Genomic DNA, 14,428 nt, shown 5'->3' with positions numbered 1-14,428 from the left:
TACCTCCTCTCCAACTGTAGCTGCAGGAAGCGGGAATCTATTTTTCTCAAGACTAAATTGATCTTCTGTAGTCTTTCTGTAGACGGGATTATCGAAGTTCATGCTAGTAACATTACGATGAAGATAATGCCTGTAGCATAGTACTGCCACCAGTGCGAGTAATAACAGTCCTAAGGTCACTACGCCTATTACGATGCCGGCGACTAAACCAGGATCTGTTGATTCAGTTGCTAAATTTCTCTTTCCATCTGCATCTGCTGAGGATAGTGGATCTAGAAATATCATATTTTATATTAAAATTCCAAAACATAAATTAGTATGGTTGATGTTTGATGTAAAGAGATCCCAAAAATCTTTTCTCATTCCAGCACATTCATTACTATAGCAGAATTAATACAAATAATTAGTAAAAACTTAATAGATTCATTTCTGTAGTCATATATACAATGGTTATAATTATAAGAACAGACTAAAAATCTAAATCTAGAAAACACTAACTGTACTATCAAGTAAATTGCACATTTTTAAGAAAAAAAAATGCATGCACAGGGCACATTCGTATAATGCAAAGTAACACTTAATATATCTAATTATATCTACAATTTTATATCATAAAAGATTACAAAATAAATAGTATAAAGAGTATCTTTTAAATAAATAATTAAATAATTAGTTTTAATCAATCAAATTTGTTAACAAATAACAATAAATATTAATTCAATATATAGATTGTTAGATTCTTAGATTTAGCAAATAACTTGTTATTCATGGATCTTCTGATAAACATAAAGTCAATTTTTCTTTAATAAAAACGTAGAGAAAAAATTTAAAAAAATTAAATTTTCTATTTTTTTTACAATTCTACATATATTTGTAACTCAAATAACAAATTTATTAAGCCAATCAGCACCATGGAAAAAAGGCTTCAACATTTTGATACGACTTCGATACGTTCGACATTTAGTTAATACGCCTTTTTTAGAAAGGGATTTATTTAAATTAAATAAAGAGAGAATAAAATTTAGTTACCGAAAAATTGTTTAATTTGCAAATCAATTTTCTGATGTATTTGTTAAGGAAAAATTGACTTTAAATTAGTCACAAATTGATTTAATATACATATATAGAGATAGAGCATCTATATATATATATACATATATCTGAAATATCTTGTATCAGATACTACATACTACATACTAAATAAAGAATTTTGATATAGATTTAACGTATACAACTTAATATAACAAAATTTTTACTTTCCATTTTCTTAAAAAGGAAAAAAAATGTTTTTAATTTAGCATTCAATATTTCACTCTTAAATAATAGAGTTATCAATATATTTTTTAATAATTAGTAGTTTAATTAGTGGTTTTTATGAAGCCCAATATAAAATGTATCCCAAGAATAAATCACCCTGAATTAATAGATGTTTAAATGATTAATTAATTATGTGTGATAATATAATTAGATAAACGCTTAATATATCCCAGAAAGATCCGTGTGTATTGAAAAAATATCATCCAACCAAACTTACTGGCAGTTGTTGTAACATTCAGAGGCTTGAGCCTCTGGAACGGCATCATGGGTGCTTGCGTGGACGGTGCTATGGTCGTAGTAACTGGAATATCCCAAATACATGCAACACGAATGCAAATAAATGAAACAATGTAAATAATGACCTCATAATGTCTTCAAGCAACTGTAGGACATTAATAAAAAAATTTTATAAAATTTTTTATTAAAGTCCTAAATGATCAACTTTCCTTTATGATCACTAAAAATATACGCTTTGTTTGTAATAATTTTTTCGTATCCAAACACTTGCACGTTTTCATCATACTGTTTTATTTATGAATTTATATAAGAATGATCATGCCACAGATGATTTGTTATTGTGCAACAACTGTTTATGAGATATCGATGTTAATAATTATATGCGCACATCTGCATACAAGCGTAATAACTAACTAGCCGACTACAAAAGATTTGTAGAAATTTAAACAAAAAAATGACATTTTGAACATCTTTCTTGCATAATAAGCATTAATAAATTAGAATGCACCAACGACATGCAATACTATCTGGAATTTAGATTTCATTCTCATAATGTACTATACTGCAGATCTATAACATATTTATAATAAATTGACGAATAACTTTCCGTGACTGCCTATTAATTAACTAATTTATTCATTTAGAGAAATATTTTGTAATTCGTAATGTATGACGTCTATTACCAATAATTAAGAAATTACTTTTAATATAATTTGAAAACACTACGTTATGCTAAAAATACGATTACAGAATTATAGAAAAGAGTTATAAAATAATTGGCATGTTTATTTCTCATAAATCGGTTACTACGACAAAGGGCTACTATGACGAAGCAGTTGAAAATAGCACAGTAGCTCAGTGCTGGAAGGTCATTCATCAATCACGATATCTTTCCCCATGACTGACTCACCATTTTCCACGCACATCAATCCATCGGGTAATAACCGTAAGCCGTCAGGACAGGCGCACGACAATAGTGGTGATCTAGAGTTGATTTTAGGCGCGGGCAAACACAGATGGCTGCAATGTCCATTGACAGCCTGACATTGATTCATTCCATCAGGCTGTCTGTAAGGATGATATACATGGACTACCATCGGATGCTGGAGCGTTCTGATCGACGTTACGGGTTCTACTTCCTTGCCGGTGAATTTGTTAGCTTTAAAGATCGTTTCCTTATCCCAATCGGTCCAGTACACGTAATCCTCAAAAGTCGTTATACTGAAGGGATGCCTAAGGCTATCGGGAGAGTACAAAACCGTTCGTCTGCCAGTACCGTCGTAATTACAGGAACCTATGATGTTTAGTTTTGCGTCTACCCAATATACTCTCTTGCCAATCAAGTCTAAAGTTAAGCCATTAGGCCACTTGACATCATTACCGACAATCACCTGTAATAGACTCTTGTTAGAAATCAAGGCAAATTGCTTGAAAAACACATTTAATATGTTTTATTAATGACTCATACATAATTGTTCCTTTTAAACTGATTTCTAGAGACACCTTAAGTTTTGTGATGTTCAAGTAACATATTCTTCGATAATATTAATACTACTTTTTAATTAACATTATAATTTCCGTTTCCTACCGATCGATGAGTGCCGTCCATGCCGGCTCGTTCAATACGAGCCTCGTCGCTCCAGTCTGTCCAAAACATCCAACCCTCCAATGGATTCAGTGCTATTGCTCTAGGTTCCTGAATGCGATCTCGTATCAAAGTCTTCCTCATATTTCCTTCGAAATTGGCCAATTCGATGGTATCTTTCCCAGAGTCTGTCCAATAAATATGACTGTAAATCCAATCAACTGCCAATCCATCTGATGTGGTGAAATCGTTTTCGATAACGACTGTGCGCTCATTTCCTTCATCTATTGGAGCTCTGAACATATCATTCGGTCAATATATCTCTCAATATGAAACTTAATAATAGAGACTTTCTAGCTATAAGAAAATTATGACATACTTGTAAATTTTCTTTTCACTAATGTCGCTCCAGAAAATCATTCCAGTGCGAAAAACAAAGTCCAAAGCCGTTGCCATTTTAGTATTATTAACGATGGCGGTCATCTCTTGACGGTCTAAAGCTACTTTTCGGATATCATGTCGACGGGCAAATAACAGACTTGCGTGACCCTCCGCGGCTTTACAGCGTGTTGAATTCCGCGGATCTCTAAGATAACCGGTGGCGCAGCTGCATTTGAAGCTGCCCTTTTCATTCTGGCAAAACTGAGAACAGCTGCCCGGTTCCAAGCATTCATCAATATCTGAAAGATAAAATAATCTCTCCAATGCGGAACTAATCTAATGTATGGTTGCGGTGAGAGACCAGAAACTTAAAAAAATAATATGTTAACATTTGGCAATACAAGAACTCTGGTCATACCATCGCATGTGCGGTTGTCGATGAGCCTATAGCCTGCACGGCAATCGCATCGATAACCAATAGGCAAATCGACGCAAATCTGCGAGCATCCACCGTTGTTTTTTGCACACTCGTTCACGCCGCAGAGCTCGGCGCTCTCATCCTCCCACCCGATGCAATCTGGATTTTTGTTGCAAACGTTTTCCAAAGGAATGCACGAGCCCTCGCTGCACTCGAACTGAATTCGCGGATCGCAGCTTATGATTTTGCTCGTGCAATTCTTCTCGTCGCTTCCGTCGGCACATTCGGCTTTACCGTTGCAATATAGATGACCTAAACATACGAATCGTTGAAAATCCGAAGCATTATAGGGCGATTCGCGCGACTATGTAAAATGACAGATTCTTTATGTATAAATAATGATGTAAAAAATCATATACATCTTGTATTAACTTATTAATTTTTGGAATTCAATATCTTGGTAATATCAAGGCTGAATATAATTTTGCAGTCATCTACTGTTCACACTTAAATTATGCCATTATTCCATGAAACAAAAACATGTTTCACCAATTTGTCGCATTTTATTGTAATTTTATGTTTAACGTAATAATAATTACAAGCAGTTTACTATAGAAATGTTATATCTTTAAATATTGCATACCCGAGATGCAAGAACGTCGATCTTCGCATTGAAATTGATCGGGTCTGCAAGTCACATTGTGGCATCTCTGTGGGGATTCGTCCGCACCATTAGGACAGTCCTTTTCGCCGTCGCATACCCAAGTCTGATGGATGCAAGTAACACCATCATCGCAATCGAACTCTTTGTCACAGTGGCTCGTCTTCTTCCCGTGGATATCCTAAAAGAGTGAATTCCAAAGAAACATCAGATTTACGTGCAATACGATATTACATAAATTGTATTGCATTTTTTTCTCTCGAGTTTTTCTTTACTCTTAACAATCTCGCAAATCTCTTCAACCATCCGATACTCTGACGGGATCAGTACGAAGACGAGGTACCTTGCATCCTATTTCGTCGGATCGATCGGGACAATCGTAGTCGCCGTCGCATCTCCATCGCGACGTTATGCAATAATTCTCGGCACACGCAAAATCAGTGCCAGGATGACACGTTATCGACCCGCAACCTTTCTCATCGCTGTTGTCCCCGCAATCGTTGTCGTTGTCGCAGACCCACAGCTGCTGGATACAGTGCTTGTTCGCGCAGGTAAACTCGTCCGACCGGCAAGTGTCGTCTGAGGCAAAAGATTTCTCATGTGAGAGGAGAGAAGTGGAAAGTTTTATTTACTTGCAATAGAAATTCTCGCGTTGCAACTTTGACATTTCAACAGGGGTTGACATCTGATCAGTACGGGGATGTAAAGCTTTTTAAAATAATTCCCGACTAAGATTATTAATCTATTAATGCAAATATTTAAAATAGCAGAACTTTTTTCTAAGTCATATATATAATTATGCTATCACGTATAATCCGTGAAAAAAATATTGCAATAAGTAATTAAAAAAAGCCAAAATTTTTAGCAAAAAAAACAGCAGATGCTATGTCTATAGCAATTAGAAAACAAAAATTATGACAATAATTGTTAAGCGATGCGATCTTGTATTATAACTGCTCCCAATATGAGCCCTAGAACTCCGATATGGCTTCATGATTCTCTCTCTATTTCTCGATAAACTGTATTACGCTGCAAACTAAACTCAAAGCATAGTAATATCAGCTGATCCGATAACCTTTCACGATAACGTACGTCTAATTTCGCAGCAGCTATGCATTTTTTTTATAAGAGAAGATTATACATTCAGGATGTTTTTATTTGCGCGTTATTATTCTTTATTGATTTCTTCTTATTTCATTTTATGATATATAATTAATAAGTATATATAATTAATAGTTATATAATCAATAATTTTTTAAATTTGACAATGCTTATTAATGTAAGCATTACATTTAATCTATTCTCAAAAAATCTATTCTGTGTAAATGTACCTTACTCCACTGCAATAATCTTTGTGCCTAAAAAAAAGCTTTGTCTCACAAAGGAAAGAAACTACATTTCATTTATCTTCTAATATATAATGCTATGTGTAATGGTATTTTATAATAAATATTGTATAATAATATTTATATGCATTTATGATAAAACGTAAATTATGTTTCACTTATGGTAAAATCTAAATAGTATTATTTTTTAGAAATATATAAAAACTCCTGAATATATTATGTAGACATATTGGGAACAGTTACACGTTATAAGTCACAATCTGTAATGTAGAAAAATAGAATACTGACTGACAGATAAATGTCACGGCTTTCACATATCGACATGTTACACAATTTAGACAAGAGCACGAAGACTTCATGATAAGACGTCACGATAAGACCAACAAAAACGTGCGGCTTTAACGTAACGACTCGTGCGCAAATACCGCTCTAGGAAGAAACATGTTAATTAAATATTTTTATGTAAAAAAAACCGTTTTCTTTTATTACACTGTTATGTATTCCGTAATCGTGACTGCTTGCGCTTTCGAAGAGACAAGTTCCGGAAAAATTTGAAATTCCCGGTAGTCACTCGTAACTTTTCAAGCGGGAATATAATTATCTCTTCCTCCAGCAAGCGGTATCTGCGACACAACATTATCTAACACCTAACGAAAAAAAGCTATATGTATTAAGTTGCACTCTCAAGTATTACGATCGGAAATTCTCCGACTGAGAGAAACAAGAGATAATAAGTGTAATAAAATACTTACAGGTGACGCCAAAGATACACGAAGAAAATAAAAGATAAAATTAATTATAGTAGCACAGCAATTGGATCGTGGGTAATCCATTTCCGACTCGATCTTTTTTCATTTGGATAAAGTCACTTTTATGCCGATTTATATAATAACTATAGATAAAAGGAAAAATGATACGAGGTTATCGTGCGTGAGTTCGTTAAGAATGCATTAAAAGAGATTCCTCGATATGAAATGTCTAATGAATTTTTCGCGCGACTTTCTACCCACCATCAATTCTTGTGGATCTTAACGCTATCGGCCGGCAAAGTAGCAAGGAAAGAAAAGTTGACGAAAATCAGCGCATTTCAGGAACACCGCATCGAATAAACGCAATAATAATCGCGGCTAATAAAAGTATAAATAACTCGTAATTCGTGCAAAACCCGTTTGTAAAACATAAAGATGCGACGTAAGATGTGCAAATGGTTTGTAAAATGTGTGTATTTAAAGCGCACCTTAAAGCGACTACATTTTACTATTATATTTACATTTTTTTCTTTACAGAGTCATGTCATAGAATCATTACAAGCACCCTTACACGAGCAACCTTCACCAATCAAAATCCATTTTAGCTTGTCCCAAGGAAATACTCAGTCACCAAACTAAAAATATTATAATTGTTTTCGATCAAAAACAATTTACTTCGGATAGGATATACATATATGTTAGTCTACGTCTGTCTTTCGTCGATAATATTATAGGTAGTTATATTTAATATATATAATTGTAACTATCCACAGTGTCTCAAACATATAACATATAACATATGCTTGCATCTTGAAGGGTAGATAGATGTGCACAATTAAAGCTCTTTACAAAAATATCTTGGACGATTAAAATATCTTTTCTAAAAAAAAGTCACGAACTAGACTGTTCAACGTCACAAATATACACAATGTATTTTAAAGAGTTGCATGCGTGGGTGCGAAAACTAATAGATAAAGATAATATATGTAATCTCGGCTGTTCACCCTCGAGACGTAACGTGCAATACACGATAAGATAGAAAATACAGATAGAAAAATAATAGAAAGGACAAAATGTGCAAGCGTATGGATAAAGTAGCCCACGTGCAGAAGCTTACTGCACTCAGCCTCGTCTGAACCGTCCGAACAGTCTTTGTTGTCGTCGCACATCCATGTTAATGCCACGCACTCGCCATTTCCCGAATGGCATGTGAATTGTTCCGGCGTACAGGTCTTGGTCCCTACAAGACATGACAATTGCATTGTACCGGATTCGCACGTGAATATATACGACGCGGGGCGCGAGTCCCGACAAAATGGACAACGGCGAACGACGTTCGGTCGCGATAGGCTTCGAAAGATAGATTGCATCCTTGTATCGAATGCACAGATAAATTCTAAAGTGTGTGTAAAAGCTTGAAACAATGAAATTCCATCTGTCACAAAAATTAAAGGCCTAAACTCCCGACTCCTGGCTAACCCCGAGAAAATTAGGGTTCGTTTAGAAAGTTTAGATACTTCCTCGATCTAAAAAAATCAATGTAAGAAAGTGCTCTACCGATTTAAAGCCGATCTGCTTTATTATTTCACAGCTGTTATTCCACATTGTTAATTTATTATTTTATTTCTTGAAAGTTTACATTCTCTATTATCATTAGATTAGATCATTAAAAATTATCATTTAAAGTTTTAGATAATTAAATGGCATGCATAAAAACAACGTCCTATGAAAATACTGAAAATTTTAATTAATTAGTTATTCAGATAAATGTAAAAAAGATGTAACTATTACGCGTCATAAAAATTGCATTGATTGACTTTGTCATTGATTTCACCGATGAATTATTATTATGCTTGTTATCACTTCACCAATTTCCCAAAATTATTCTATATTAACAAGTTATTTATTATTTCCCGTTTCGATACATGCAATTAATGGACCGAGAACCCAACTTTCTCATGTCAAGCGATAGCACGATATATCGAAAGCACGAGAGGATGCAATCTGAGATTCTGCAATTTGCGCTTTGCCATTTGTTCCGTAGCTTTCCGGCTGATCTCGTCCCTCCTTGGCTGCTTTCCGGTAACACCTACGTTAAAACGCTTATCCGCGCGACTTACTGTGACAGTTCTTCTCGTCCAGATCGTTGGAGCAATCTGTCTGATGATCGCACAGCCACGTCTTTGGAATGCACTCGCCCGGACTGCATTCAAACTCTCTTTCGCTGCACGGTGTCGATCCTTTTTTTCAGTTCAATATTTTCGATTAACCATCTCTTTAGGACATAATCTTGCAGCGAGATCATATACTTTTACTTGATGCTGCCGACATCGGCAATAATTTCTCGAATAAAAATTTTTGACGGACACCTAAAAGTCGTCTAAAAAATACATCTGATCTTGTGCAACTTAGAAGACTTAAGTTTTGCGTCTTAATACTGCTAAATTTCATGAAGAATATGAATATGTTTGTTTTTTATTTAATTCATATTTTAATAGAATTCCATAATTATAATGTTATGTGTTATATAATAAAAAAAAGAAACATTTAATGGATGGAAATCATAATACACGCGTATATAAAATATAATATTAAAATACAAAATATGCACATATTTAAAAATATAAACGGACTTCTAAATGTAATTCTATTCAGAAATTTAATGCGATTTACAGAATTAATGCTTTAGACACAGAAGTGTCCAAAGCAACCTTTAGTTTGTCTATAAATCAATACATCAATAAATCAATACTTCTTTCGTGTGAGAGACGAAATGTCGGCGCTAAAAGTATGGAACGTCAAAAGCAAAGTATAGATGTTTCGATACTATCATGTATAATGCCCGATTATGCAGACAAACGAAACAATCGTTAACCTTTGACATTCGATATCTTAGCGTGCCATTGTTTTCAGTTTCAAGTTCGAATAAAAGAGCTATACGCCTGCGATCACGTTTCGCATGTAACTGAACGTGCTAGCATTCAAGTAATTTCTCATTTTATGACATAATGCTGCGCGAACATCATGGAACGTAATAATATACAGGATGCTCTCCTTATTGAAGACACCTCCTAGATTCTTTGGCCAATTTTTAAATAAAAAATAATAAAGAGATCCATCATTAATCGCATCCTTCCAATTCTCGACGTTATATATTTTTGTAACTTTAGATAAAAATTCTGTCAAAGAATAAATTCCATTTAAAATTATATTATCCAAAGAATGCAGTTATGCTATTCACTTGGAATGCCCGTTAATTAACGTAAAGCATGAAATTTACGCGAGATAAAATAGTTCATTACGTAGTCCGTTTGTAAAATAGTAGAAAATAATAATGCAAATCGCTCGACGCATATACGGTTCCGAGAGAACGACGGAACGATAATTGTTAGTTTCTCAGAAGGATTATAGAGCTCCTTCGTTTTTTTTAAACTAAAATTGCAATGTGCATCGACGATAAAGCTCGATCGCGTTTCCCTATATACTTTATAATTTAAGAATTTTTAATGATCTGCAGCGCAATTTACATCATAATTGAAATGATTAAATGCACACGTAATTATATCGGTCAAAAGGGCTTTGCGTCAGTATGCACTAATTAATATTAAACGTGCATTCCACTATGTAATTATGATCGCCGTTGCGACCTTCAAGGATCGATGGGATACGATTAAACTAATCGATTAACATCAATACGCCCTTCCGCCTCGCGGTATACGTTATAATAACACCGAGGGTGGAGATATGCAAATATGACGGCCAATTGTAGTATATCAGGCGATTTACAATTCTAATAAAAAAAAAAATTAATATGCGTCTTAACATCCACGCGGGATTTCATCAGACAGCAATCGTACGATAATACTGGAATCTAGAATACTCGAATCGAGTACCCTCAAAATAGGAAATAACCTCGTTAGCGAGGGACACCCTGTATGTCAGTACGCTTCACCTGCATGAAAAACCGGTCTCCAAAGTTGCACTTTCACATACCGGGACCTTTTACAGCCGGGATGCACTATATATTCGGTTAAATATTCATTCAATTATTTGACATGGCAATGCAATAAACTTTGTTCGCAAGAAAGTTAGCCGACTTCTAGGCTCTGCCAGTATTCAAAAAGTTATATCTTAATGAAAGAAAAAAAAAATGCGATTGAATAGCGCGTATATAATTTTTCTATTATAAAATATGCAAAGATCTCTTAAACGTCTCTGCTTTTACGAAGTGCGCCCTGCTTTTATAAAGTGAAATTCATAAAGCGTTTTACAAGAGGTAATTAATAGATTACACTACATAGAGACGCATAAATTACAAATTTCGCATTCCGCATATATATGTAAGTATACAAGGCGTCTCTCTCAAAGCGGTAAATGCTAATAGATATATTTTATTGGCAGTAGCGGAGGGATATTAATTTCGCGTTTACCTTACCTCGGCAAATATTTAATCTGCGATTGAATTGGCCGTTAAATATGCCGGTAATTAGCTTTCATTTAATTTAATTTAATTTTTATAAAACTTTCCGCATTCGGAACAATCGCTACTGTGCAATCACAAAAGCGAGTCGTTTTAACATTTTAATATTTGGACAGATTTTAATATTTCTCAAAATAATAAAACAAATATGTATATAGAACCTCGAGCTTTCATATAATTGTATTACTTCCATAAACTCTCAAAAATTCTCTATTTAATTTTCCTTATATATTAATCCTTTGAATAAATAAGAAATTAATATTGGATGTCAAAACTTCCGTTCGTGCATGAATCAAATTTTATGCGTAGCTTGTGTACACATGCTAGTATTATATCTTGTGATATCTTGATATCTTGTTAATATTTTTCAACCAAATGTGATTAATATCCATTTCTACCAATGTAGATTAACTTTAATCTCGATTTAACTTGCTTTTAATCTTTTTCTAATTCTTGGAAAAGATTAAACTAGGAAAAGATAAGAAGCAAGTTAAACTGAGGTTAAAGTTAATCTGCATTTACAGAAATGGTGAATAGTTTTGAAAAAAATTAAGCAGGCAAAACTAAACCGGGGTTATCCTCAATCTTTCTCTCGCCTCGTTTTAGATCTTTAGGAAGCAAATCAGCATTTTTCCCCCGGGTCCGTATCTCTCTCGACAGAAATTGGCGATCCAACGTCGCAATATTTATACGCGCGTTGCATGCATTATAAGAAATTGTAACTTACTGCAGACAGCGGGGTCCTCGTCAGTGCCGTCCGGGCAATCTCGGTCGCCGTCGCAATGCCATATATTGGGTATGCATCTGCCGTTACTGCACTTGAACTCCGTGTCCTTGCATTCCTGGGTGTCTGAAATGTTCGTATGGGAATGAGCGACGGCACCGGCCGAAGGGACAGTCGTGCACGCGAGCAGCAACAGGATGCACGTGCACCGGGAAACGCGGTCCGAGGGCCGCGTCCGGCTCCTGCCGCCGAGCTGCATGATCGCGAGAGAGGAGCAAACCCTCCTGGGTCTGTCGTCCGAACCAAATGTGCGCGCGAGACCGCCCGAGACGCACTACGCGTTACGAGGAAACCTCTCTCGGCGTTTCAATCAAAGATCAATTAATTTTTACGCGCGCGATCATTATAGCGCGCCGAACGATCTTCGAACGAGGCTCCCGCACGACGCGACGTCCGGCCCGAGCCTATCACCGCCGTTTGCTGATGAAATCTCACTGACGTATGTCATCCGACAAGTACGCAACACTGTTGTGTAAATTTCTTTTCTTTTTTTTTTCTTAATCCCGTTCCCGATACTTCTGGATCATCGGAGCAGAGAGGAGGAACTCTCTCGGACGTCGAGCGATTTCGCAGTTCCAGCTTTCACGCGCGACGACGAAAGCGGTAAAATGCGAGCACCGGGACGCACACCTGGCGCAACGATGCACTCACGGTGGTAGCCGCGGATTCTGTAAGGCCGCAGCTCGCCAAAGGGGCACCTATATATGGGCTTTGGCACACACATATACACGCACGCAAGTGTTCCGCGGTGGCAGAAGGAGAGAAGCGAATCAAAGCCCTACCGCTGATCCTCGTTGCGAATCCAGTGCGTTTCTCACGTTTTTCTAAATCACGCACACATGATTAAACACGTTAGATATACACAAGGATTAGTGTCGAAGAAGAAATATATAGTTTCTACATATCAATATACAAAATATAAAGAGACGTAATACTTTTCATTTATAAATACTGTAACCGATTTGGATACTTTCATCATACGATTTAAAAATAGATTTCTGACAAACTTTCTGCCGTATATATAAAAACACTTTATTTTAAAAAGCATTGTGTGCATGCACGTGGGTATGTGTGTATAGACAAACTTTACTTTTTCACGGATTATAAATTTGAACATTTTATAACATCGCCTTTTACGCAATAAAGTGTTTTTATATGTGTGAAATTCACAATAATTTCAACGGTAGACTAATTTGTACGGAGTTGACACGTGAAGTTGTTGCAACGAAATAAAAATAAAATTACACGTTAAAAATGAAATATGCAGCGCTGACATTTAAGTCATCGGTTCAATACACATAAATGGGTAACACGATAATCCTGGATATTGACAGAATAAAAATTCATGGATTCTCTACATCTCAAAATTGATGAGAAAAATATTTGCGCACGCGGCATATCCTTTTGTTTACCGTTGTACGCTAGGTCTGCTTTAATACGATTTAAAAACTACATCGATTCATTAACAGGCTTTAACATGCTTTTTAAAACTATTAAATATGTATTACATTAGCCCGCGGCTTTTTCCTCGTCGAGTAACATTTTTTTACGTTTATTATTTTGTAGAAACTATTATTCTTTTTTAAATATAAAGCGTTAAGTAACGTGTGTTTATTATCTTGTCCGTATAATACTTGAAATATTGTACGCATACTACGAGAGAGTTATGCATATAAAAATCGCCGGGGAACAACTATCTTCTATCTTTTCAAATAAATAATTTTTCAGGTATTCCTCGCAAATTTATACGGCTATGTTTATCGACGTAGAAACGTGCACGTTATTCCCGACTTAATTCCTCTCGCTTCTTTCGCTACTTGCTGTTAATACGTATTGTCAAAGGATTAGATAAATCCGTACGTAAACGTACAAAAGAAGCGGTACATAGACATTATCGTCATTTATCAAGTTCTTGGAACGCATCATTCGTGGCATAATGATAACACGAAAGTAACTGAAGCATCGATGCGGTCAGATATTGGCACAAAAAATACGAAAAGTAGCACAACGGAAGATAGCGCCGCCCGGCGGCCGGACTTCAGACAGCTATCGAGACGATAATTCGAGACCAAAGCATGTAATTTGTAATTGATTGGGCAAATTTTTTAGATAAGATATCCTATGTACAAGCGTCGGTATTTCGCACTTCATTATAATGATCGCGAATAAATCAATATTCTTTCCCTTTTATGTTTTTAAATATATCATTATGAATGTTACACATGCAATATATGTGCTCATTAAGAGAAACAAATTAATTTATCATTGATTGCTTGAATAATTTTTACTAAATAAGTTCTTGAAAGATAAAAATATAGGTGCACTTTCAACGAAAATACGGAGACATTAATAGTTTTTAAGATATTAGCTTAACGACGATAAAGCTTTCATGAATCAAGTTTCAAAGAAACATAGATAAGCTTGTCTTTTACAATTTTAAATTAATTTTATTATAATACAATTTTGACTT

The 14,428-nt window shown here is 35.2% G+C and overlaps 1 protein-coding gene across 6 annotated transcripts in view; it reads right to left on the bottom strand.

Moving 5' to 3' along the window:
• The window catches only part of LOC139772978 (low-density lipoprotein receptor), a 30,940-nt gene that overhangs the window by 4,429 nt on the left and 12,083 nt on the right, over nt 1–14,428 (bottom strand). For 2 of the 6 annotated variants that reach the window (XM_071707098.1, XM_071707102.1), the window contains 10 exons: nt 11,902–12,024; nt 7,812–7,934; nt 4,943–5,178; nt 4,582–4,780; nt 3,939–4,250; nt 3,519–3,819; nt 3,143–3,434; nt 2,465–2,945; nt 1,535–1,618; nt 4–272 (listed from right to left, as the gene is read on the bottom strand). In XM_071707098.1, coding sequence (XP_071563199.1) covers nt 4–272; nt 1,535–1,618; nt 2,465–2,945; nt 3,143–3,434; nt 3,519–3,819; nt 3,939–4,250; nt 4,582–4,780; nt 4,943–5,178; nt 7,812–7,934; nt 11,902–12,024 — 2,420 coding nt within the window. Of the gene's footprint in view, nt 1–3; nt 273–1,534; nt 1,619–2,464; nt 2,946–3,142; nt 3,435–3,518; nt 3,820–3,938; nt 4,251–4,581; nt 4,781–4,942; nt 5,179–7,811; nt 7,935–8,814; nt 8,935–11,901; nt 12,025–14,428 lie in introns of all 6 variants that reach the window. The other 4 variants (XM_071707099.1, XM_071707103.1, XM_071707101.1 and 1 more) reach the window with 3 other exon arrangements.

The sequence above is a fragment of the Temnothorax nylanderi genome, unplaced genomic scaffold, assembly GCF_030848795.1.
Source record: "Temnothorax nylanderi isolate EJ_2023f unplaced genomic scaffold, tnyl_v1.0 TNYL_tig0056_pilon, whole genome shotgun sequence".
NCBI classification, from domain to species: domain Eukaryota; kingdom Metazoa; phylum Arthropoda; class Insecta; order Hymenoptera; family Formicidae; genus Temnothorax; species Temnothorax nylanderi.
Note: the sequence above shows the minus strand (reverse complement) of the source record. Positions and strands in the feature narration are given on the sequence as shown.